Source organism: Mytilus edulis, chromosome 10, assembly GCF_963676685.1.
Source record: "Mytilus edulis chromosome 10, xbMytEdul2.2, whole genome shotgun sequence".
Classification (NCBI taxonomy): Eukaryota; Metazoa; Mollusca; class Bivalvia; order Mytilida; family Mytilidae; genus Mytilus; species Mytilus edulis.
Window position 1 is genome coordinate 54,903,599 of NC_092353.1, and position 23,158 is coordinate 54,926,756.

General features: G+C 32.9%; 2 protein-coding genes across 4 annotated transcripts in view; one reads left to right on the forward strand and one right to left on the reverse strand.

Annotated features, from left to right (window-relative positions):
• Nucleotides 1–3,744, forward strand: part of LOC139492160 (uncharacterized) — a 33,170-nt gene extending 29,426 nt beyond the window's left edge. For 2 of the 3 annotated variants that reach the window (XM_071280310.1, XM_071280311.1), the window contains exons 9-12: nucleotides 396–506; nucleotides 969–1,101; nucleotides 2,005–2,103; nucleotides 3,437–3,744. In XM_071280310.1, coding sequence (XP_071136411.1) covers nucleotides 396–506; nucleotides 969–1,101; nucleotides 2,005–2,103; nucleotides 3,437–3,579 — 486 coding nt within the window. In that variant the 3' untranslated portion in view covers nucleotides 3,580–3,744. The remainder of the gene's footprint in view (nucleotides 1–395; nucleotides 507–968; nucleotides 1,102–2,004; nucleotides 2,104–3,436) is intronic. The other variant, XR_011656708.1, reaches the window with a different exon arrangement.
• A 7,603-nt stretch (nucleotides 3,745–11,347) lies between these two features.
• Nucleotides 11,348–22,931, reverse strand: LOC139492163 (protein Mis18-alpha-like). Its single transcript, XM_071280315.1, has 5 exons — nucleotides 22,712–22,931; nucleotides 16,841–16,907; nucleotides 16,055–16,177; nucleotides 14,542–14,641; nucleotides 11,348–12,889 (listed from the first exon to the last, which is right to left on the reverse strand). Exons 1-5 carry the CDS (start codon nucleotides 22,881–22,883, stop codon nucleotides 12,404–12,406), a joined length of 948 nt encoding a protein of 315 aa, XP_071136416.1. The 5' UTR covers nucleotides 22,884–22,931; the 3' UTR covers nucleotides 11,348–12,403.
• Nucleotides 22,932–23,158: the final 227 nt, after the last annotated feature.

Consider the following 23,158-nt stretch of genomic DNA (forward strand, 5'->3'; position numbering starts at 1 on the left):
TGAATTAGTGATAAAAGGTATCCAGATAATCCATGACACAAAATCAGTACAATGTCAATAAAAGGTATCCAGATAATCCATGACACAAAATCAGTACAATGTCGATAAAAGGTATCCAGATAATCCATGACACAAAATCAGTACAATGTCGATAAAAGGTATCCGGATAATCCATGACACAAAATCAGTACAATGTCGATAAAAGGTATCCAGATAATCCATGACACAAAATCAGTACATGAACTGCAAAAACACAAAAACCAAAGGAACAGCACATGTTTAAATATTGCAATTTTAATTTCAACATTTGCATGATAATATCAAAATTACAAAAAGCCAGACATTTCTCTGTATCAACAAATAATATGTGTATTACATGTATATTATTTTGACAGATTATTTCAGGTTGTGCAGAAATATGGAAAGCCAGAGAATTAAAGTGGAGGGCATTGGTTAACAAAACTGATGTTTTATATAAGACTTTTCCTCATCTATTGCAATTCGAGGTACATGTATACCTATTTATTATCAGTAATATGTTAGATAATTGTACAATTACAGAAAGAAAACTTAAAACTTGGGTAAAAACTGCAGTTTTATAAATTTTACTTGGAGGGTTTAAGTTTAAGTTTAAGTTTTTAATTTTTATGCTCCATTTATGGGTTTTATGTTTTCTGTGTGTGCATCCATTCGTTTGTTCGTTCGTTCATTTGTCCTGCTTCAGGTTAAAGTTTTTGGTGAAGGTAGCTTTTGATGAAGTTAAAGTCCAATCAACTTGAAACTTAGTGCACATGTTCCCTATGATATAATCTTTCTAATTTTAATGCCAAATTAGAGATTTTCCCCCATTTTCACGGTCCACTGAACACAGAAAATGATAGTGCAGATGGGGCATCTGTGTACTGGGGACACATTCTTGTTTATTCTGTTTTTATTGATGTCATAAAAATTTATTTTCAAATTTTCAGGTTCTTTTCCATTTTTTGAAAAACCATAGAATATTTGCCGGGTGCTCACCAAGATGTGTTCAATACTTAGCTCTGCATGGTATACCCCACCAGTTTAACACAGGAGATACTGTATGTACTCAGGAGGAATATGGTGAGTCGTATTGTTTTTACATTCAATAAATATTTAGCTTATCTATTACCTACCGTATTGTGGGTTATTTTCGTGGGGTGCGAAAATTCGCAGAAAGAACAAAATTGCCAAAATAAATTTCACCAATTTGAAAGTGTACATGCAAAGGTAATGATAAAAGTTTTGTATCCGCCAAAATAATAATTGCCAAAATATTTTGTATACCTTGTTCAATAAAAATCGCTAAATTTTACACCTGCGAAAATAACCCGCTTTACGGTATTCAATAACAGTTCTCTGACGGAATCACAGCTTGTGTTCAGTATATGTAACTATGGAGAGCCATACTATATCATTTTAAATTTTAATTTATGGATCTCTGTTAAGCATCTGATCATATTAAGATTGAATGAAAGTTACACTTTTAAAAAATCCTATTCAAAATTATACACAGGTCAGGGTGGCATCTTTAATGTATTTGCATACCATATCATGAGGGTATTAATGCCCTTTACTGTCAGGCGTCAAACAGTCATTTTCTGCTACCGTTAGTGTCAAATTGGATAAAAATTTAATGTGATTCGTCAATATCAGTCAATTTTTTTTTTATCGTCTAAAAGAAAGTACATTTAATTGTCATGCAACAAAAATTAAGGTTAGCATCATTCAACACAAATTTTGACCGTTATTTGTCATGAAGATACCCCCAATTTGACCCTCTATCATTATTCTAATCACCTTTGAATAGCTGGTAAAAGATCAGTTATTTTATTATATGTCCTAATTATAGGGTAATCAGTTTACTTTTATAAAACATCGTGGAACTTATAATAAAACAAGGCTGAAGAAAACTTTATTTGAAATTCAGAGTTTTTCTGCAAAGAATTGATAACCTATCATTAACATGAAAATATTTATTTACAGATGACAACATGGTTATTTTGGTTGTAAAAGGTGAAATTGAACTTTTGACAAATCCTGAAATAAGATATGCCTACACCATTAATACTGGTGATGTTTTCTGTAAGTATTTATAGATATTATAGAGGTATTGCACCTTAAAACATGCTATTTATACAGCAGATACGATAGGATCTGTGTTTGTCATTGCTTTCTAAACAATTATTTTTAGTTTTTAATTGCCAATACCAACCCTGTAAGACCCTCAAGGGAAGTCAAGGTTGTTAAAACCTTTTGCAATTGCCAATCTGTCAAAGAATCATGCATTGGTGAAAACATGACAAACAAAAGCTGACTCTGGTTTACATTGATTTAAATTCAAAATGTTATAAAAGTGCACAAATATAACATCCATTTCATTTTCCTGTTTTGGAATTTCAATTTCAAGAATTTGGTTGAAATGCACTAGAAATTACCAATTAAGGGGAGACAACTATGTAATTTGCTATCATTCCAACCAAAAATTATCAATTTCTGGAATTACCAAACAGAAATAAAGACCTACAATTTCTAAATCGGGACACAAGTAAATAAAAACTAGGATGGTTATATTGTTTTCACTTGACCTCGACATCATTTAATATATCAGTGAACAAGGTTAAGTTTGGTGGTCAAGTCCATATCTCAGATATTATAAGCAATAGGGATAGTATATTTGGTGTATGAAAGGATTGTAAGGTGTACATGTCCAACTGGCAGGTGTCATCTGACCTTGACCTCATTTTCATGGTTCAGTGGTTATAGTTAAGTTTTTGTGTTTTGGTCTGTTTTTCTTATACTGTATGCAATAGGTCTAGTATATTCGGTGTATGGAAGGACTGTAAGATGTTAGCTGTACATGTCTGCCTGGCATGGACCATGGTAACAGGTTCATCTGACTTTAAACTCATTTTCATGGTTCATTGGTCAATGTTTCGTTTTCTTGGTTAATGTTAAGTTTCATGTGACAGTTATAATAAAGCTTTATATTTAGGACTATCAACATAATATCAATGATTAGTAAAAAAGGCAAGACATTTAAGCGTGTGCACTCTTGTTTTTACCATGTGAAATTCTTCTTAATTGCCAGATTCTTACAAAGACTGGTACTTAACTATTGTATACAGGAGACTGTGTCTGTGTTTCCAATAGTGCCATTGCACAACTTTTTTCATCTGAGTTACTTATTGTGTCTTCTGCACAGATAGCTTGTAAATAGAGTTATTTTTTTAAGATTCAATATCATTTAAACAATTAAAACACATTTCATTGTTGTTGTGTATGCAATGGATTTGAAGGTAATATTTTAAGTTTATCTGAAACATGATTTCCAAAACATCTGGCCATAGGGAACAAATTCATTTATGGTTTAAATATTAAAAGATGTTTTTTTTCTACTCTCACATTTTATTTCCAGACCACTGTGATTGGATGGAAAGTAAGGGAGAAGTTATTGCAAGAAGTGATTGCCTGGTACTGAAAATAGACCATATAGAGATTACTGCAGCATTAGAAAGGAATAAAGACTCCCATTTGATGTTGCCGTCTGAACCCGTATGAATGGCAAATATATAAATGGAGTATGCTCATAAAATTTCAAATCAAAACAATAATGTTGGATATTTGTTTTTAAATGTCTATCACTAAGTGATTTTGTCAATCAAAATAATTTGTTACTGTTATATGTTTATTGCTTTGTTGATTATTTTATTAAAATTATTTGCTCTTATTTGTTAGTGCAACTACCCTATACTGTTAAGAAATACAACACAACCTATTGGTCTACAATGGAATGAAATATACTACAATATACATTATACTCCAGTGAACATTCACCATCTGACCAATTATACAACTTTAAAGTCCAATGTACTTTTATTATCAAATTTCTATTGTCCAATATTGATTGGCTGTTAATTTAATTACTGTAAATTTAGAAATTATTGCTTGCATTTATGACTGCGTTTTTGTCATTTTAGACTAAAATGTGATTTTTAATTTTTGCGATATTGAGAAATATCCTGTTAAATTCATATAAAAATTCAAAATGAGAGTTTAAATTATTGCGAATATTACCCTGTCTCATTTTTGTCAAGCCTTTGACTTTAGTTGAAAAAGAGAGACTAAACAATCCTACATTCAGTCGTCAGCAGCGTCGTCAGCGGCGGCGTCCACAAATACTCACTCTGTGGTTAAAGTTTTTGAAATTTTAAAAACTTTCTTATACAGTCCTGAATTTCTACCACACTTTGACAGAAGCTTGTTTATGATCATAAGATATTATCTAGAAGTAAATTTTGTAAAAATAGAATTCCATTTTTTCCGTATTTACTTATAAATGGACTAAGTTTTTCTGCCGGGAAATATACATTCACTCTGTGGTTAAAGTTTTAAAATTTTAATAACTTAAACTATCCTGGGTTGGTAACAAACTTGGACAGAAGCTTGTTATAAGATAGTATCCAGAAGTAAATTTTGTAAAAAAATAAATCCATTTTTTCGTATTTTACTTTTAAATGGACTTAGATTTTCTACCAGGAAACAACACATTCACTCTGTGTTTAAACTTTTTAAAATTTTAATAACTTTCTTATACTATTTTGGATTTGAACCCAACTTAAACATAAGCTTGTTTATGATCAAAACGTAGTATCTAGAAGGAAATTTTGTAAAAAAGTAAATCTATTTTTTTTGTATTTTACTTTTAAGTGGACTTAGATTTTCTGCCAGGAAACAAAACACATTCACTCTGCGTTTTTACTTTTTATATTTTTAATAACTTTCTTATACTATTTTGGATTTGTACCAAACTTGGACAGAAGCTTGTCTATGATCAAAAGCTAGCATCTAGAAGGAAATTTTGTTTTTTTCCAGTTAACATTACATTCAGTCTGTAATTAAAGTTTAAAACATTTATTCAATACGATTCATAAACTATCCTGGATTTTAACCAAACTTGGACAGAAGCTTCTTACAATCAAAAGATAGTATCTACAGGAGTATTTTATTGATTTATTTCCTCATTTTATTGAGCCTGCGTTTAACAGAAAAGTAGGCGAGACACTGGGTTCCATGGAACCCTTACAAATTTTTTGCAGTAATTAAAACATTGCAATAATTTTTGAACTTACAGAACAGTCATTCTATATCTGATTTGACATTTTATAGCAAACAATCAATCCATTACTGGCAATTTTCTGTCAATCTAGCTAAATAATTGTTTACAATTGTATTCATTTTGAAATATAAAAATAAGATGTGATTGCCAATGAGATGGTCCGAGATAAGGTACCACGGCCCCAGCTTGTCTGGCAAAACAGCAGTTGGACGTCAGAGTAATCTCGGACTACCAATGAGACAACTCTCCACCAGACTAAATGATGTAGAAGTTAACAATTATAGGTCACTGTACAGCCTTCAACAATGAGATAAATCCACACTGCATGGTAAGCAATGAAAAGTCAATAATGTGACAGTTTTACATCAAGTATCACATAAACTTAACCCTATCAATGATCTACGTAAATAAGGTTCAAGTCAGATGAAACCTGACAGACAGACGTGTAAACCTCATAATCATACCAAGCAATATAATTCGCATTTAGTATCTAAGAAACAGACATAGCCATAAAAACTTATCATTAGCCAATGAACCATGAAAATTAGATCAAGGTTAGATGAACCTTGCTAGACAGACTTGTAAATTTATTATTCCACACACCAAATATATTAACATATTGCTTAAAGTGTCTAATAAACCAACAAAACTATGAAAACTAAACACTGACCAATGAACCATGATAATAAGGTGAAGGTCATTTGAAACATGCAGACACATTAAAATAATTTCATACAAAACATATAATGACCCAGGACCCTGATGCTTATAATGTTTGATGAATGACAAAAATATTTAAAACGGTCAGATGAAATGAGGATAGGCATGAAAAAAGTCCAGGTCAGATGAAACAATGCCAGACTGACATGTACTACACTAGATATATCTATAATACTAAATTTACGAGGTCCAATTTGTCAGCCGTCATCACGTAAAAACGACGAATCAAAGAATTCAACTTTATATATAACTAATATAGTACAAAGGTGTAGATTAAAAATTACACCACTCCAGGCCCTTTTGTTTTCCACGTAATTAATATTGCCAATAATTAAGAAGTTCCGGTCGAGTCAGATACCGATACCATGCAATAGTATATTCACCTGTTACCTATTACCTTATCTGTACGTTCCTCATCTGACAGGCGCACCAACAAACGGTGTATTCAGGATTAATATGCTATATACACGGGTCCTAATCCCAGCGTTGACACTACTTAATTGTCAAATTGTTACCTATTGTAGTATTTTAATCAGTAAGACTGTGACTTTCTAAGATAACAATACGAATACTAAAAATCTGGACTAAAAATAATTTTCAATTTGGCAGCGGGCATGACGTAAAACAGCGAATCAAAGAATTCAACTTTATTTATAACTAATATAGGACAATGCTGTTGATTAAAAAATACTCCATTCCAGGACCTTTTGTTTACCAAATAATTAATATTACCAATAATTGATAAGTTCCAGTTCGACGGGTTCAAACAGAAAGATTTGAAAGCAGAGAAAACTGTGTATCTTATAATCGGCATGACTTTATCAGATGACAATACTAATACTAAAATAAGGCTTGCGCATAGTTATATACTTTAATTCAGTCACGGACCCGTGATATCACGGGTGTGTTCTAGTTTCTTATAATATCTGAGAGACTGACCAAAACATAAAAACTTAAGAATGACCAATAAACCAAACAACAGTGCACACGCTGAAATGTCTCGCCTACTTGACTATTGATAATATGTAAAAGTCCTAAATATAAAGCTTTTCTGCAACTATCACATCAACTTAACATGATCCAAGAAGATGAGGTCAAGGTCATATAAACCAAATAAGAAATACATGTACACCTAACAATCATTCAATACACTAAATATAGTTGACCTATTGCTTAAAGTTTCTAAGAAACAGACTTAACCAAGAAAAATAAACATCAAATGAACCATGAAAATGAGGTCAAGGTCAGATGAACCATGCCAGACAGACATGCACAGCTTACAATTCATCCATACAACAAATATATTTTACCATTGCTAATAGTTAAAAAAAACCCAGACCAAAACACAAAAAAACTTAAAACTGAGCAATGAAATGTGAAAATGAAGTCAAGGTCAAATAAAACATGCAAGATTGACATGTACATCATAAAATATTTTCATACACCAAATATAGTTGACCTATCCCCTACAGTATAAGAAAATCAGACCAAAACACAAAAAACTTAACTATAACCACTGAACCATGAAAATGAGGTCAAGGTCAGATGACATCTGCTAGTTGGATATGTACACCTTACAGTCCTTCCATACACTGAATTTACTAGACCTATTGCTTATAGTATCTGAGATATGGACTTGACCATCAAAACATAACCTTGTTCACTGATCCATGAAATGACGTCAAGGTCATGTGAAAATTTTCTGACCAGCATGAGGACCTTGCAAGGTATGAAAAAAACAAAAATAGTTATCCTATTACTCATAATAAGAGAGAAATAAACATTACAAAACATCTTAACTCTTTTTTTCTAAGTAGTCACTGAACCATGAAAATGAGGTCAAGGACAATGGCCATATGACAAGTAAGAAACTTCGAAACACATGTAACATGAGGCATCTATAAAGGTAAGAAGTGAGCTAAGGCTGCTGCCGCCGTAGCCTATGGCATATGGTATCTGATAGATGAACTTGACCACACAAGAGTGCACACACTGAAATGTCTCGCCTTCTTTACTAATCATTGATATTATGTTGATATTCCTAAGTATAAAGCTTTATTACAACTGTCACATAAACTTAACATAAACCAAGATAGCTAAACAAAGACCAATGAACCATAAAAATGAGGTCAAGGTCAGATGAACCATGCCAGGCAGATATGTACAGCTAACAAAGCTTCCATACAACAAATATAGTTGACCTACTACTTATAGTTTAAGAAAAATAGACCAAAACACAAAAACTTAACACTGTGCAATGAACCGTGCAATTGAGGTCATGGTCAAATAAAACCTGCGGGACTGACATAGAACATAATATATTTCCATACACCAAATATAGTTGACCTTTGGCATATAATATTAAATAAAAAGACCAAAACTTAAAAACTTAACTTTCACCACTGAATCATGAAAATGAGGTCAAGGTCAGATGACATCTGCCCGCTAGACATGTACACCTTACAATCATTCCATACAACAAATATAGTAGACCTATTGCATAAAGTATGAGAAAAACAGACCAAAACACAAAAACTTAACTATAACCACTGAACCATGAAAATGAGGTCAAGGTCAGATGACACCTGCCAGTTGGACATGTACACCTTCCAGTCCTTCCATACACCAAATATACTAGCCCTATTGCTTATAGTATCTGAGATATGGACTTGACCACCAAAACTTAACCTTGTTCACTGATCCATGAAATGAGGTCGAGGTCAAGTGAAAACTGTCTGACGGGCATGAGGACCTTGCAAGGTACGCACATACCAAATATAGTTATCCTATTACTTATAATAAGAGAGAATTCAACATTACAAAAATTCTGAATTTTTTTTTCAAGTGGTCACTGAACCATGAAAATGAGGTCAAGGACATTGGACATGTGACTGACGGAAACTTCGTAACATGAGGCATCTATATACAAAGTATGAAGCATCCAGGTCTTTCACCTTCTAAAATATAAACCTTTTAAGAAGTTAGCTAACACCGCCGCCGTAGCCGCTGCCGCCGCCGGATCACTATCCCTATGTCGAGCTTTCTGCAACAAAAGTTGCAGGCTTGACAAAAAACAAAACCTCGATCACTGTCCCATGCAATGAAGTAAAGGTTGTCTAGATCCTATATACCAAATAAAGTTATCCAACCACTCAAATTAGGTGAGTAATAAAGCTATGAATTTTTTCAAGCAGTTACTGATCCATGAAATTATGGCCGAGGACATTGCACATATGACACTAAAACTTTGTATACAGTTGCTGATGCATAGTCATGATAGTTATCCCTATGTCTCACATTTGTGACTTTTTAGCTCACCTGGCCTAAAAGGCCATGTGAGCTTTTCTCATCACTTGGCGTCCGTCGTCGTCGTCGTCGTCTGTCGTCGTTAACAATTTTTCAAACATCTTCTCCTCTGAAACTACTGAATGGATTTGAATGAAACTTAACATGATTGTTCCTTAGTATATCCTGCACAAAATGTGCGCTTCGATTTTTGATCCGTCAAAAAACATGGCCGCCGTTACTTAAAATAGGACATAGGGGTCAAATGCAGTTTTTGGCTTATATCTCAAAAACGAAAGCATTTAGAGCAAATCTGACATGGGGTAAAAATGTTCATTAGGTCAAGATCTATCAGCCCTGAAATTTTCAGATGAATCAAACAAACCATTGTTGGGTTGCTGCCACTTAATTGGTAATTTTAAGGAAATTTTGCAGTTTTTGGTCATTATCTTGAATAATATTATAGATAAAGATAAACTGTAAACAGCAAAAAAGATCAGCAAAGTAAGATCTACAAATAAGTTTATATGACCAAAATTGTCAATTGACCCCTTAAGGGGTTATTGTCCTTTAATGACAATTTTTCACAATTTGTTCATCATATTTGCTAACTTTAAAAAATCTTCTCCTCTGAAACTACTGAATGGATTTGGTTAAAACTTAGCATGATTGTTCCTTAGATTATCCTGCACAAAGTGTGTGCTTTGATTTTTGATCCGTCAAAAAACATGGCCGCCGTTACTTAAAATAGAACATAGGGGTCAAATGCAGTTTTTGGCTTATATCTCAAAAACGAAAGCATTTAGAGCAAATCTGACATGGAGTAAAAATGTTCATTAGGTCAAGATCTATCAGCCCTGAAATTTTCAGATGAATCAAACAAACCATTGTTGGGTTGCTGCCACTTAATTGGTAATTTTAAGGAAATTTTGCAGTTTTTGGTCATTATCTTGAATAATATTATAGATAAAGATAAACTGTAAGCAGCAAAAAAGATCAGCAAAGTAAGATCTACAAATAAGTTTATATGACCAAAATTGTCAATTGACCCCTTAAGGGGTTATTGTCCTTTAATGACAATTTTTCACAATTTGTTCATCATATTTGCTAACTTTAAAAAATCTTCTCCTCTGAAACTACTGAATGGATTTGGTTAAAACTTAGCATGATTGTTCCTTAGATTATCCTGCACAAAGTGTGTGCTTTGATTTTTGATCCGTCAAAAAACATGGCCGCCGTTACTTAAAATAGAACATAGGGGTCAAATGCAGTTTTTGGCTTATATCTCAAAAACGAAAGCATTAAGAGCAAATCTGACATGGAGTAAAAATGTTCATTAGGTCAATATCTATCAGCCCTGAAATTTTCAGATGAATCAAACATCCAATTGTTGGGTTGCTGCCACTTAATTGGTAATTTTAAGGAAATTTTGCAGTTTTTGGTCATTATCTTGAATATTATTATAGATAAAGATAAACTGTAAACAGCAAATATGATCAGCAAAGTAAGATCTACAAATAAGTCAATTTGACCAAAATTGTCAATTGACCTCTTTAGGAGTTATTGCCCTTTAAAGACTTTTTTCACAATTTGTTCATCATGTTGACTTACTTTAAAAAATCTTCTCTTATGAAACTGCTGTATCAATTTCAGCCAAACTTAGGCTAAATGAGTTTCAGAGTTTCAGAGTATCTAGTATAAATTTTATATTTCATTTCCTTGTATGTCAAGAAACATAGCTCCTATGGCTAAAATAGAACATAGGAGAAAATGATTTTTTTTTGCTTTTGAAGAAAATAGGACGATTCAAAGAACATTTAAATAAATTGAAAAGCCAAAATAATCATTGATGAGAGATTAAACCAAAAAAATTCAGGTGAGCGATTCAGGCTCTTGAGAGCCTCTTGTTTTTGCAAGTGGGACAAAAACGGAGCCCTTTTAAAGATTGTTGTGAGGTATACCGTATGGGTTTTGTTCAGTGTTGAAGGCAGTACTATAACTTATAGTTGCTTACTTCTAATTTGGTCTCTGGTAAAAAGTTATCTCATTGGCAATCATACCAAATCTTATTTTTATTGTACACAAAGTAACAGTCTGCAGAAAGACATATCACCATAATAGATTAAAATTATTCTGTCTCACCCTGATGTTGTTAAGTTGGCTAAAGTTGTACATGTGTTTTCATGAATTGGGTGCAGTTAGAAATTGCTGTATTACATTTTATTTTTGGTACTTAAGTACAGTATCATAATTCAAAATATACTATTAAAAGAACAAATAAAAAACATACAAATTGCTCTTCAACAAACTTGTTAATTACATATTATTAATTATAAAAAATAACAACTAAAAAAATTATATAACAATAGTTACAAGACATTCATTATATATATTTGGCAAGCTGAAATTAATAGCTATATATTTTGTCAAACATTGCTCTTGTTAATTTTTTTAACCCTAGTTGACCATGCCAATCAGTTTAGAAAATTTCACAATGTTTCCCACCAATAAACCCAAAACTTTTCATTCACGAATGTTCATTTTCTTTATATTGAATTCCCTGCAAAAAAAATATTGTATACAATGGGCAATATTGCAAGTTTATTTACAAAAATAATAATAACTATGAACATGATGAACACATCTATTTATGAACCAAGATTTCACTTGCATTATTTAAAACTCCATTTCAAAGCATTAAATCAGCTGCATAATAAGTCTTCCCAGCCAGATAACTAATTGAACTTGTATTGTTTTATAAGTAGTGCATGTCAGAATGGGAGCAATTAAGGGATCTTATTTAAATTAGATTACTCAAAAACCTGTGGAAAACCAGAAATTTAAACATCATTGTATGTATTGTACTCCCAATACACTTTTTTAAATGTAATAAAACATTTTCCTGTGTGACAACCAATTCACCATTTCAGAATCTAAAGGACTGTGGGTAATCTCATTGTTTGTACACCAAAATGAAAATAACGTTACCTCATTGGATCGATTTCCATTGTTTAGAACGTTTTGAACCAATCACAATAGTTTGGTGTACTCTTTTGAGAATATTACCCAGAATACATTAGTTTCTGAAACGGCAAATCATATCACAGGATGCAGAAGATAAAATGTACAATGCTACATATCAAATTTCATTAATAAGAATGTAACATCACCCCAGCATTTCTTGAACATTGTAAACCAAAATACCATAGAAAAATATAACATCACATTCTAGCACTTAAAACTATAGTCACTGTATCAGAATTAATATTTGCTTCTTTTATTTTTGTAAGTTGAATTATCTGCCCTTGGATCAGAATGTTTCTTCCTTTTATTTGTATCCATGTATGACTGACTTGTTCTGTAACTAGATTGAAGACCATCATCAGTCTCCTGACGAACATCTTCACTTCTAGAATAAACACTACTATTCCCTTCATCAAATTTCCTAAAAGCCGGTCTCTTCTGAGCACCCTTTGATGAAAGCATACCTGCATTGTACGACTGAACACTATTTTCGGAAGTCACGCCATTATTGAACATTTCCCTGGACATTGTTTCTGGTCTTCTTACTGCTTCTGGTTGCTGTGGTGGTATAAATGCGTGAAAACTGCCTTCTTTCCTGTGATTTTCGGCAGGAATTATATTGTGGCTTTCATCAGGGACACTTTCTGGTTGGTCATCATACTCCTCAAGGAATGTCTCTATATGTTTCAGCCTACCGTCCACAGTTACCAGGACATGCTTTATCTGTAATAAAAAAAAAATTCCTGCTGTGTAATTCCTTTGCATCAGCGATCACAATCTAACTTCTGATATCCATAAAAATATTGAATGAGGTCAAAATAATCATACACTCTTCAAATAAAAACACAGAAAACTAAACGAAAAAGTAAAGTAAACATACTTTAACTCAGGACTTAATAATAATCTGACAATTATTTAAATTGAAATTGTCAAAATAATTTTTTTTACTGCTGATTCATTAATATTCGTTGGATACCAACTTCCGTGGATTTTGTGGGTACAGTAGAACCACAAGTATAAATGTTCAACAGATTTCAAATTTTCTTAAGGAATGCATGAAGACTTTGCCAAAACCACAAAATTATATATAGATATCTACAAATATGTAAATTTTCTTCTTACCATGAAAAATTGGTACCCACGAAAATAAATGAATCCACAGTATTTATAGAAAACAAATTTAATAATGTTTCACTAGAGGCGGACATATTAAACAGATTGATTGTTCGATGGCAATTATCATAAAAACTTCAGAATCACTATAATACACAAACTTAATTCCAGACTTTATAATCTGACAATTACTAAAATTGAAATTGTCTAAACAAGAATGTGTCCCAAGTACACGGATGCCCCATCCGCACTATCATTTTCTATGTTCAGTGGACCCTGAAAATGGGATAAAATCTCAAATTTGGCATTAAAATTAGAAAGATCATATCATAGGGAACATGTTTACTAAGTTTCAAGTTGATTGGACTTAAACTTCATCAAAAACTACTTCGACCCAAAACTTTAACCTGGACCAAAAACTTTAACCTGAAGCAGGACGAACAGACGGACAGACGAACGGACGGACAAAAGTACAGACGAACAAACGGACAGACGCACAGACCAGAAAACATAATGCCCATAAATGGGGCATAAAAATAGAAAACAAATTTACAAGTTAAAACCAAACATATTAAACAGATTGATTGTTTGATGGCAAATATCATAAAGACATCACACATGAAATAGAACCTAAGAAATCCTACAAGATCCCATTTTCAAAAAGGAAAATCAAGTGTTAGGTTCTGCATTAAGATTTCACTTGAAGTTTATAATTCTCAACACAATTATATTCTATAAAAGCTCTTCCATTGAAATGTATGTAAGAGGGAAAGAAGGGACTTTCAAAACATCCCTACAATCAAGAACCTTTTTTAGATAATTCTGCATAGAATTGGTTGTAGACACATATCAACACAAGAATGGGTCCCAAGTACATGCACGGATGCCCCATCCACACTATCATTTCTATGTTCAGTGGGCCGTGAACATGGGATAAAATCTCTAATTTGGCATTAAAATTAGAAAGATTATATCATAGGGAATATGTTTACAAAGTTTCAACTTCATCAAAAACTACCTCGACCAAAAACTTTAACCTGAAGCGGGACAGACAAACGGACAAACGCAGGAACAGACGAACAGATGGACAGACGAACGGTTGGACGGACACAGAGACCAGAAAACATAATGCCCATAAATGGAGCATAATAAATGGGGAATAAAAAGACCCATGACCCCCATTCAATGATTAAACTTCCCTTCTTACCCTCCCACATACAGTTTAATGGAAAAGCGCTTATCTATTTTGGATTAAGATTTACCTTATTTAATTTGGTATGCATTTCTTTTAATTCTCCAAAAGATAATGTGTCATCTAAGGTCAAAGCCTGACAGCTCTGTGAACATGAACCAACTTGGTAACTACAAAACAAATTCATATGTGTATACATTAAACATGTCTGCTGCTGAAATGTAATGTTCTATTGTTTAAATTTTGCAAAATCTAAATGGGTTTTTGTGCTGAATTTTGAGAATTAACCATTTGAACCAGACACTCCAAGAACCCTAAATGGCTCCTTTAGAAAAAAGCGCTGACTTCATACATAAAAAATCCTTTTATAATCATATCAAGTTTTAAAATTTTAATTACCTCCCTTTCAAAATGTCTGACCAAAAGTATACCTTCTTGTAGATTAAGTACTACCTTAATGAATTTCTGTTGAAAAAATGGAAATTTATATCATTCCTTTTAACCCAGATCACACCTCTCTTACCACTTATATTCCACATCCTTACTAGTTTTACTCCCTTTATCCCCCATCCCAAATTTATTAGGGAGCTGCCATTTGATTTTTATGGGGGGGCTAGGATGAAAAATTTTGTCCTGCATTTTTTTTTAGTTGTAATCTCTGTCCTGCCTTTTTATTTTTCACTCTATTCGGTCCTGCCTTTTTTTTTTTTAGTTTATCCTGACTTTTTTTACCTAAATTGTCATCCTGCCTTTTTTTTTTGCAAAGTGTCTCATCCTGCCTTTTTTTTTTACTCAAAATTCCCGACCTGCCTATTTTTTTCAAATTTCATCCTAGCCCCCCCATAAAAATCAAATGGTAGCTCCCTTACACCCCTCTTTTCACTGTAAAAAATTCATAGATAAAATTCTGAATAAACACTATCAAATGAAGTGAATGTTAGTCCTGCATGTTTTTTTAACTTGAGTTCATTAAGGATGTTCGCTGCTCAGTTTCTAAATAAATAACTTTTCATAAAACTAGTATGTACTGATAGGGAATAAATTGAGGAATTAAAAAAGCAAAAAAAATATAGGGGTCTGTGTGCTTGTTTTCGAGATATAAGCCATTGGAATTTTGGCGGGAAAATGTTCTCTCTTGATTTTTCATAGCTTTATCATTGACCAGTTAAAGTTCTCAAATACTATTAAAAAATAAATAAAATTTTATAAGACTTTTACAAATGACTTATAATTATACATGTAAAAGATTTATAAAAAGAAAAATGGGGGTTCATGAGGAAATTTTTTTAAGGCATTCAAATCAAGGACGTATATTAGTTAGTTATACGTCCTTGATTCAAATGGATAAAACTAGAGGATTCCGAAAATCTGACAAAAATTCCAAAACATGACACGCAGACATCATTAATATGTTTTGCAGTTTGGTATGACATCTATTTTTACTGAACTAGTAGTTTTGTTTAGGATTTTCTTGCTGTTTAGAAGACCCATTTGTGGTCTTCAACTGTTTTCTGCTTTTTGGTCAAGTTGTAGTCTCTTTGACATATTCCCTATTTTCATTCTCAATTTTATTTTATTGTCACCTGGTTAATTTATCTATAAATAGAGAGAAGAGTCCACGTAAATGATCCAGCTGAGTTGGCGTTGTACGGTACATTCGACCGATCTCTTCATTGCATACTTCACACTTCAGCACATTAAAGGCACTAAAAATAGACATGATAGACAACAAAAGTGACATGTAAATTCAATTGGCAAAACTTAGCATCTTAACAATCAACTGAACCTTGAGTGCAAAATATTTCTAAATTTCAAATAAATTGATTATTTGAATCATTCTGTCAGTTTTAACTTTGCAACAGAAAAAAAGAATCTACATGTAGGTGTATGACAGCTAGTATTTCTTTTTAAACATAATTTTATCCTTAAAACAACATCTAACTTTTTGAGACATTTTTATTAATTGAAACAGATGCTAATTATCAACATAATACTTATGAAAACATATTTTATTATTGATGTCATACGGTATGTTAAATGTTAGGGAGCTACCATTTGATTTTTATGGGGGGGCTAGGATGAAAAATTTTGTCCTGCATTTTTTTTTAGCTGTAATCTCTGTCCTGCCTTTTTATTTTTCACTCTGTTCGGTCCTGCCTTTTTTTTTTTGCAAGTGTCTCATCCTGCCTTTTTTTTTTTACTCAAAACTCCTGTCCTGCCTTTTTTTCAAATTTCATCCTATCCCCCTCATAAAAATCAAATGGTAGCTCCCTTACCCTGTGATTTAAATATTTAAAATATCATTTTATCACACTTTAACTTTGTATTAAGAAGTTATTTTCCTCTGAAATCAGAAAATTATGCTGTACCTGCCAAAATCTGTGCCATTCTTTGATGTATCCAGGACTTCTGTTATTAAAACTTTTTCAGATGCATCTATGATAATAAAAGAAAACTTCTCTCATACAACAAATCCAAATACAATAATAATTGTTCATAAGTGCAAAACTAAGTACAAGAAGAAAATAATAGACAATATCATATATGTCTTGAAACTCACAATTACTGAATGCCAGCTTTAAGTAATTAATCTACTGATTTCAAAATACCTCTACCCTCTACTGTTATATTAGTAGCTGCACTCCAGAATATATTTCATATTGTAACACCATATTAAGTACAGGAGACCCAATATTTGGCCCTGATTATCAAGTCCCTTGTTTTAATTTTGTGAAAAGACATCAGATTTAATAGTTGAAATTTGAAAAAAACAGGCTGAAAAGACAGCCTGTTTTTCCAAATTTCAACTATTAAATCTTTAGGTCTCACTAATTAGCAACAAGAAGCGTCAAGAAGCGACAGGAAGAATTATTTTAGCGACAAGAAGAGACAAGAAACTATTAAGCGACAAGAAAACATATTTTTTTTAATCAAAATTACTTATTCCAAATAAATATTAAAAGAATATGCAAAAGAAAACAATTTCAGCAACAAGAAAGTTAACATTCATTTGATAGAAAAAAATTGAAACATTTATTTACATGATATTTTATCATTATTATGTATGTCATGTGTAACTGCCAGTATTTCGTTTACCCTGTTGTATTATGAGATTACTTTTCTTTGGGCCACAATTAAAAATATTTCAGTTTGCCCAAACCCGACCCATGATGACTGGGTGTGGGTAGGTAGGTAGGCAAATTCTTTTTTTTTTTTCTTTCAGAATTTGCATGAAAATTTTTAAAGATCTTAAAACAGTACATCTGTTTTTTTCGTCAAAACCTTTGTAGAGTCAACCAAAAGCCATGAATTTAAAACCTCTATACATAAATTAGTCTACTTTATGATTTGTATCCTGAGATGTTTATAACCCTGACAATTGCTACATGTGTGAAAGGGCTGGTGGATTTATGAAGTGATTTTCAACAGTTACATCAACACGATGTTTGTGTAAAAAAAAATATCAGCTGACTATGTATTGATTTAATTTGTTTGCAGTTTTTAAACCCTATATCTATTAAAATAGATTAAATGTCCTAAAATATTTTAAATGAATTATTATCTACCATCCATAGTTTGTCTTTTTTTTTTTTTTGAAAATTTATATTTTAATAATTACATTAGATCTATGTTTCATTATAATATTTTATTCTGATTGTTTAACTGCACATCACGTGTTATTCCATAAGCAGTTGCACTTTTCACTCATGATAACATGTGCTCCAACAATAAAGTGCACAGGTGAATTAAATAATAAAATATATAAAATTCGTGTTTTCATGATCATAGCTAAAAAATGTAATTATAAGTATTGAATGCTTCTTTTTGTAACTTTATAGGGTTGTAAAAGCATTGACCGTGCGTACATTTTTAGAATGAAGCGCTTCCGCGCTTCATACAAAATGTACTTCGGTCAACGCTTTTACACCCAAATAAATTTACAAAAAGAAGCATTCATTTCTTAACATTATCACACAGGTAAACTAATTTGGCTATAAATAGATCAAAGCATGTTCTGTAGAATCTCCAAACTAAAAACATATTTGTTATAATTTTATTTCTTTAAATAATCAAGTTCAAATTTTTGAAAATAATCATTATTGATAAAGTATAATTGCATAAAGTTAACGTTTTCTGAAGACTATTTTATTTTTAGGTCATCAGGTTCCAGAGGCTTCCTCACAAATTTGTATAAAAATCCCACCATAACATGTGTTTACTTTTGCACATGTGAAAAAAATATTTCTGACAAAAGCCAGATTTCTCTTGTCAAAGGGGATTTATATTTATATTGCAATAAATTATTCAGAAGGAGTTACATTCAGTTAAGATTATATTCTGATTCTGTGAGCACTTATAGTCTTATCAAATTCTCCCAAACAGCAACGTACTGATCTTGTCAACTAAGACTTGTAAATTTGAACTATTTGAAAAAAAGGCATCTAATTCACATGATAAAGGAAGATTATAGTTAAAGACAACAATTTATCAAGAAATAATTCCTTTTTATTCAGTAAAAACAAAATCTTCTTGCAAGATTGTATATTCGCAACTTCCGGATCCATTTCCTGTCAGAATAACATTGAAAATATTCGATTGCACATGATTTTGAACAAATCTACCTGAATATTCTTATCAGATATTCGTTTACACGATGAAATTAACATTGAGCATATAGGTAAGGGTTTGGTAGTACAGACAACTAGAGCGTAAAAAAAACTGTGCCACTTCACATGTTTCACTTCTTTACGTTCGTTAAGTCAGAACATAAAAACAGAGAACATCGAATATCGATTAACTGCATCTCTTATGCGCTTTCTTTTAATCTTATTCATAGTTACTCTCAAACGCAAAGACGACAAACTTTAAGTTTTATACGATGACGGAGCAGACACGAAAAAAATCAGCAAAAAAAAAAAATTCTTCTAAAAAACGTCAAAAAAAGAATTTGAGTCGGCGGGTTTATTTTGGGTCGGTCGCGTTTGGGCAAACATACAATCTTTTTATTTTGGCCTTGTGTTTTAGACCATTAATATATTTATCTTATAATTTGGTTTGTTAAAACTCTATTTGTAAAATATATATTAAGCTTGCAAAATGAATTATTTGTACATCATTGTCCTGAAAATACAGACACAAATTGTGAAATACATAGAACTGAAATCAAACAAGAGGAAAACACAATTAAAATGTGAATATTTTTCATCATTTTATTTAGTGTATTGCCTCATTTCACGATATTTATCATGTTTATGCATATTGATTGAAGATTAAAGGAAATTAATGACAATCTTGAGTTTTCAACAGGTGTTCTCTATTTACAATGATTGTATATTCTGGCGCATGTACAAAGTTGAAGGTGTTAATTGGATGTTATTGTAGCAATAAAACAAGGGACACACGCCTCCTTAATCTCATTTGATGTTCTACATTGTGTATTACCTTAGGGTGAATCCACAGCTAACGTTGGTCCTATCATAAACTAGAGGCTCTCAAGAGCCTGTATCGCTCACCTGATTCTACTTGGGTTTTTGAAATCATATAAAAAAATATAAAATTTGGCAAAAAGTGACAACACAACCTCATTTATAAGGAAAGGAACATGTTTAATTTCATTCAAAAGTCCCCCACTGGCGGCCATCTTGGATGACGGATCGGCTACAAAGTAACAACACTTGGTCAGCACCTCATAAGGAACATTCATGCCATGTTTGGTTTTATTCCATTCAGTGGTTCTCTAAAAGAAGTCATTTGTATGCATTTCCAATAGGGTCCTATGTTAACCTAAGTCCCCTGCTGGCGGCCATCTTGGATGATGGATCGGCTACAAAGTAACAACACTTGGTCAGCACCTCATAAGGAACATTCATGCAATGTTTGGTTTTATTCCATTCAGTGGTTCTCTAAAAGAAGTCATTTGTATGCATTTCCCATAAGGTCCTATGTTAAACTAAGTCCCCCGCTGGCGGCCATCTTGGATAATGGATCAGCTACAAAGTAACAACACTTGGTCAGCACCACATTAGGAACATTCACGCCATGTTTGATTTCATTCCATTCAGTGGTTCTCTAAAAGAAGTCATTTGTATGCATTTCCCATAGGGTCCTATGTTAAACTAAGTCCCACGCTGGCGGCCATCTTGGATGATGGATCAGCTACAAAGTAACAACACTTGGTCAGCACCACATAAGGAACATTCATGCCATGTTTGGTTTCATTCCATTCAGTGGTTCACTAGAAGAAGTGATTTGTATGCATTTCCCATAGGGTCCTATGTTAAACTAAGTCCCCCGCTGGCGGCCTTCTTGGATAATGGATCAGCTACAAAGTAACAACACTTGATCAGCACTCCATAAGGAACATTCATGCTATGTTTGGTTTCATTCCATTTAGTGGTTCTCTAGAAGAAGTCATTTGTATGCATTTCCCATAGGGTCCTATGTTAAACTAAGTCCCCCGCTGGCGGCCATCTTGGATGATGGATCGCCTACAAAGTAACAACACTTGGTCAGCATCCCATAAGGAACATTCATGCTACGTTTGGTTTTATTCCATTCAGTGGTTCTCTAAAAGAAGTCATTTGTATGCATTTCCCATAGGGTCCTATGTTAAACTAAGTCCCCGGCTGGCGGCCATCTTGGATGATGGATCGGCTACAAAGTAACAACACTTGGTCAGCACTCCATAAGGAACATTCATGCCATGTTTGGTTTCATTCCATTCAGTGGTTCACTAGAAGAAGTCATTTGTATGCATTTCCAATAGGGTCCTATGTTAAACTAAGTCCCCGCTGGTGGCCATCTTGGATAATGGATCGGCTACAAAGTAACAACACTTGGTCAGCACTCCATAAGGAACATTCATGCTATGTTTGGTTTCATTCCATTCAGTGGTTCTCTATAAGAAGTCATTTGTATGCATTTCCCATAGGGTCCTATGTTAAACTAAGTCCCCCGCTGGCGGCCATCTTGGATGATGGATCGGCTACAAAGTAACAACACTTGGTCAGCACCCCATAAGGATAATTCGTGCTATGTTTGGTTTTATTCCATTCAGTGGTTCTCTAAAAGAAGTCATTTGTATGCATTTCCCATAGGGTCCTATGTTAAACTAAGTCCCCGGCTGGCGGCCATCTTGGATGATGGATCGGCAACAAAGTAACAACACTTGGTCAGCACCTCATAAGGAACATTCATGCCATGTTTGGTTTCATTCCATTCAATGGTTCTCTAAAAGAAGTCATTTGTATGCATTTCCCATAGCGTCCTATGTTAAACTAAGTCCCCCGCTGGCGGCCATCTTGGATGATGGATCGGCTACAAAGTAACAACACTTGGTCAGCACCTCATAAGGAACATTCATGCCATGTTTGGTTCCATTCCATTCAGTGGTTCTCTAGAAGAAGTTCAAAATGTAAATTGTTAACGACGACGACGGACGACGACGACGGACGACGGACGCCAAGTGGTGAGAAAAGCTCACTTGGCCCTTCGGGCCAGGTGAGCTAAAAATGAATTGAACAGTTGGAAAGGAAATAATATTTCATGTTTTTGTTTCAATAAATCCTTCAAAAGGAAAGTGAAAAATCTTTGTTTATATTTTCATTCTATAGGGAGTGCATTTCCTTTGCTCTTACAAATATAATTTCTTCATCTATCAATATAATAATAAAAAAATTCAATTTATTTCTGCCCATAAGAGACTAAATGCATATTTTTTTATATTTAATAAAAAAAAAATATGTTTTCTTGTCGCTTATCAGCTTCTTGTTGCTAAAATTATTCTTCTTGACACTTCTTGTCGCTTTTTGTCACTTCTTGACGCTTCTTGTCGCTAATTAGTGAGACCCCTTTTTTCGAACAAATTCGACTACAATGTTTTTGTTTTATAGTCACTAAATTGTTTGTGATTGTTGACGTTTTTACCTTTTACTTTTTGCTGAAAGATACAATGTATATTTGCATCTTATGCTTTAGACAAATGAAACAATGAGATTAATTAGTGGCTGATCAAGGGGGTTGGAACGCCCCCTTTTTTCCTGCAATCAATGCATTTGAAATAGGAACATTTATTGACCCCCTCCCTTTGTTTTATATAAAATGGCTGGACCTGCCACTGTTAATCATGTCTTCGAGATAGGATAACACATAAAATTACATAAAGTTGGAATATGATTGACTGTGTATGGTCTGTATTTCGTAGGTAATCAAGATAAACAATCAGAAATATTTTGACATACTTTTTAAACTGACGGTCCTCAATACATCATCAGCAAAAGCCCAAGCGGTTGTATCCCCCATAATTGAACTACATTGTGAACATTGCAATACTAAAGTCTGATTTGGATTTTCTTCTGTTGGGCTTTCGTCTGTACTAGGAGCATTATCTAGGCTGTCTACACCATTGGACATTGCGATTATCAACTTTCCCCGCCAATTTTCTAAAGTTTAATATTTAGCACGTTAGAAGAAGTTACCTAAAAACTGAAAAGCGTTTCCGAGTTGTCGCTTAGTTGGTGTTTTGTTTTCTAGGCTAGAAGTTATCTTTATAAATGTTATTTTATAGTATAATCAAGTATATCATAAAATTAATAAAAGTATTAAATAGCATTCTTTTTCAGAGGTAAACCGTGTGATAATATTTTTACAGAGAGTACCATTATTTTTAGATTTCTCTCCCCGTGCCA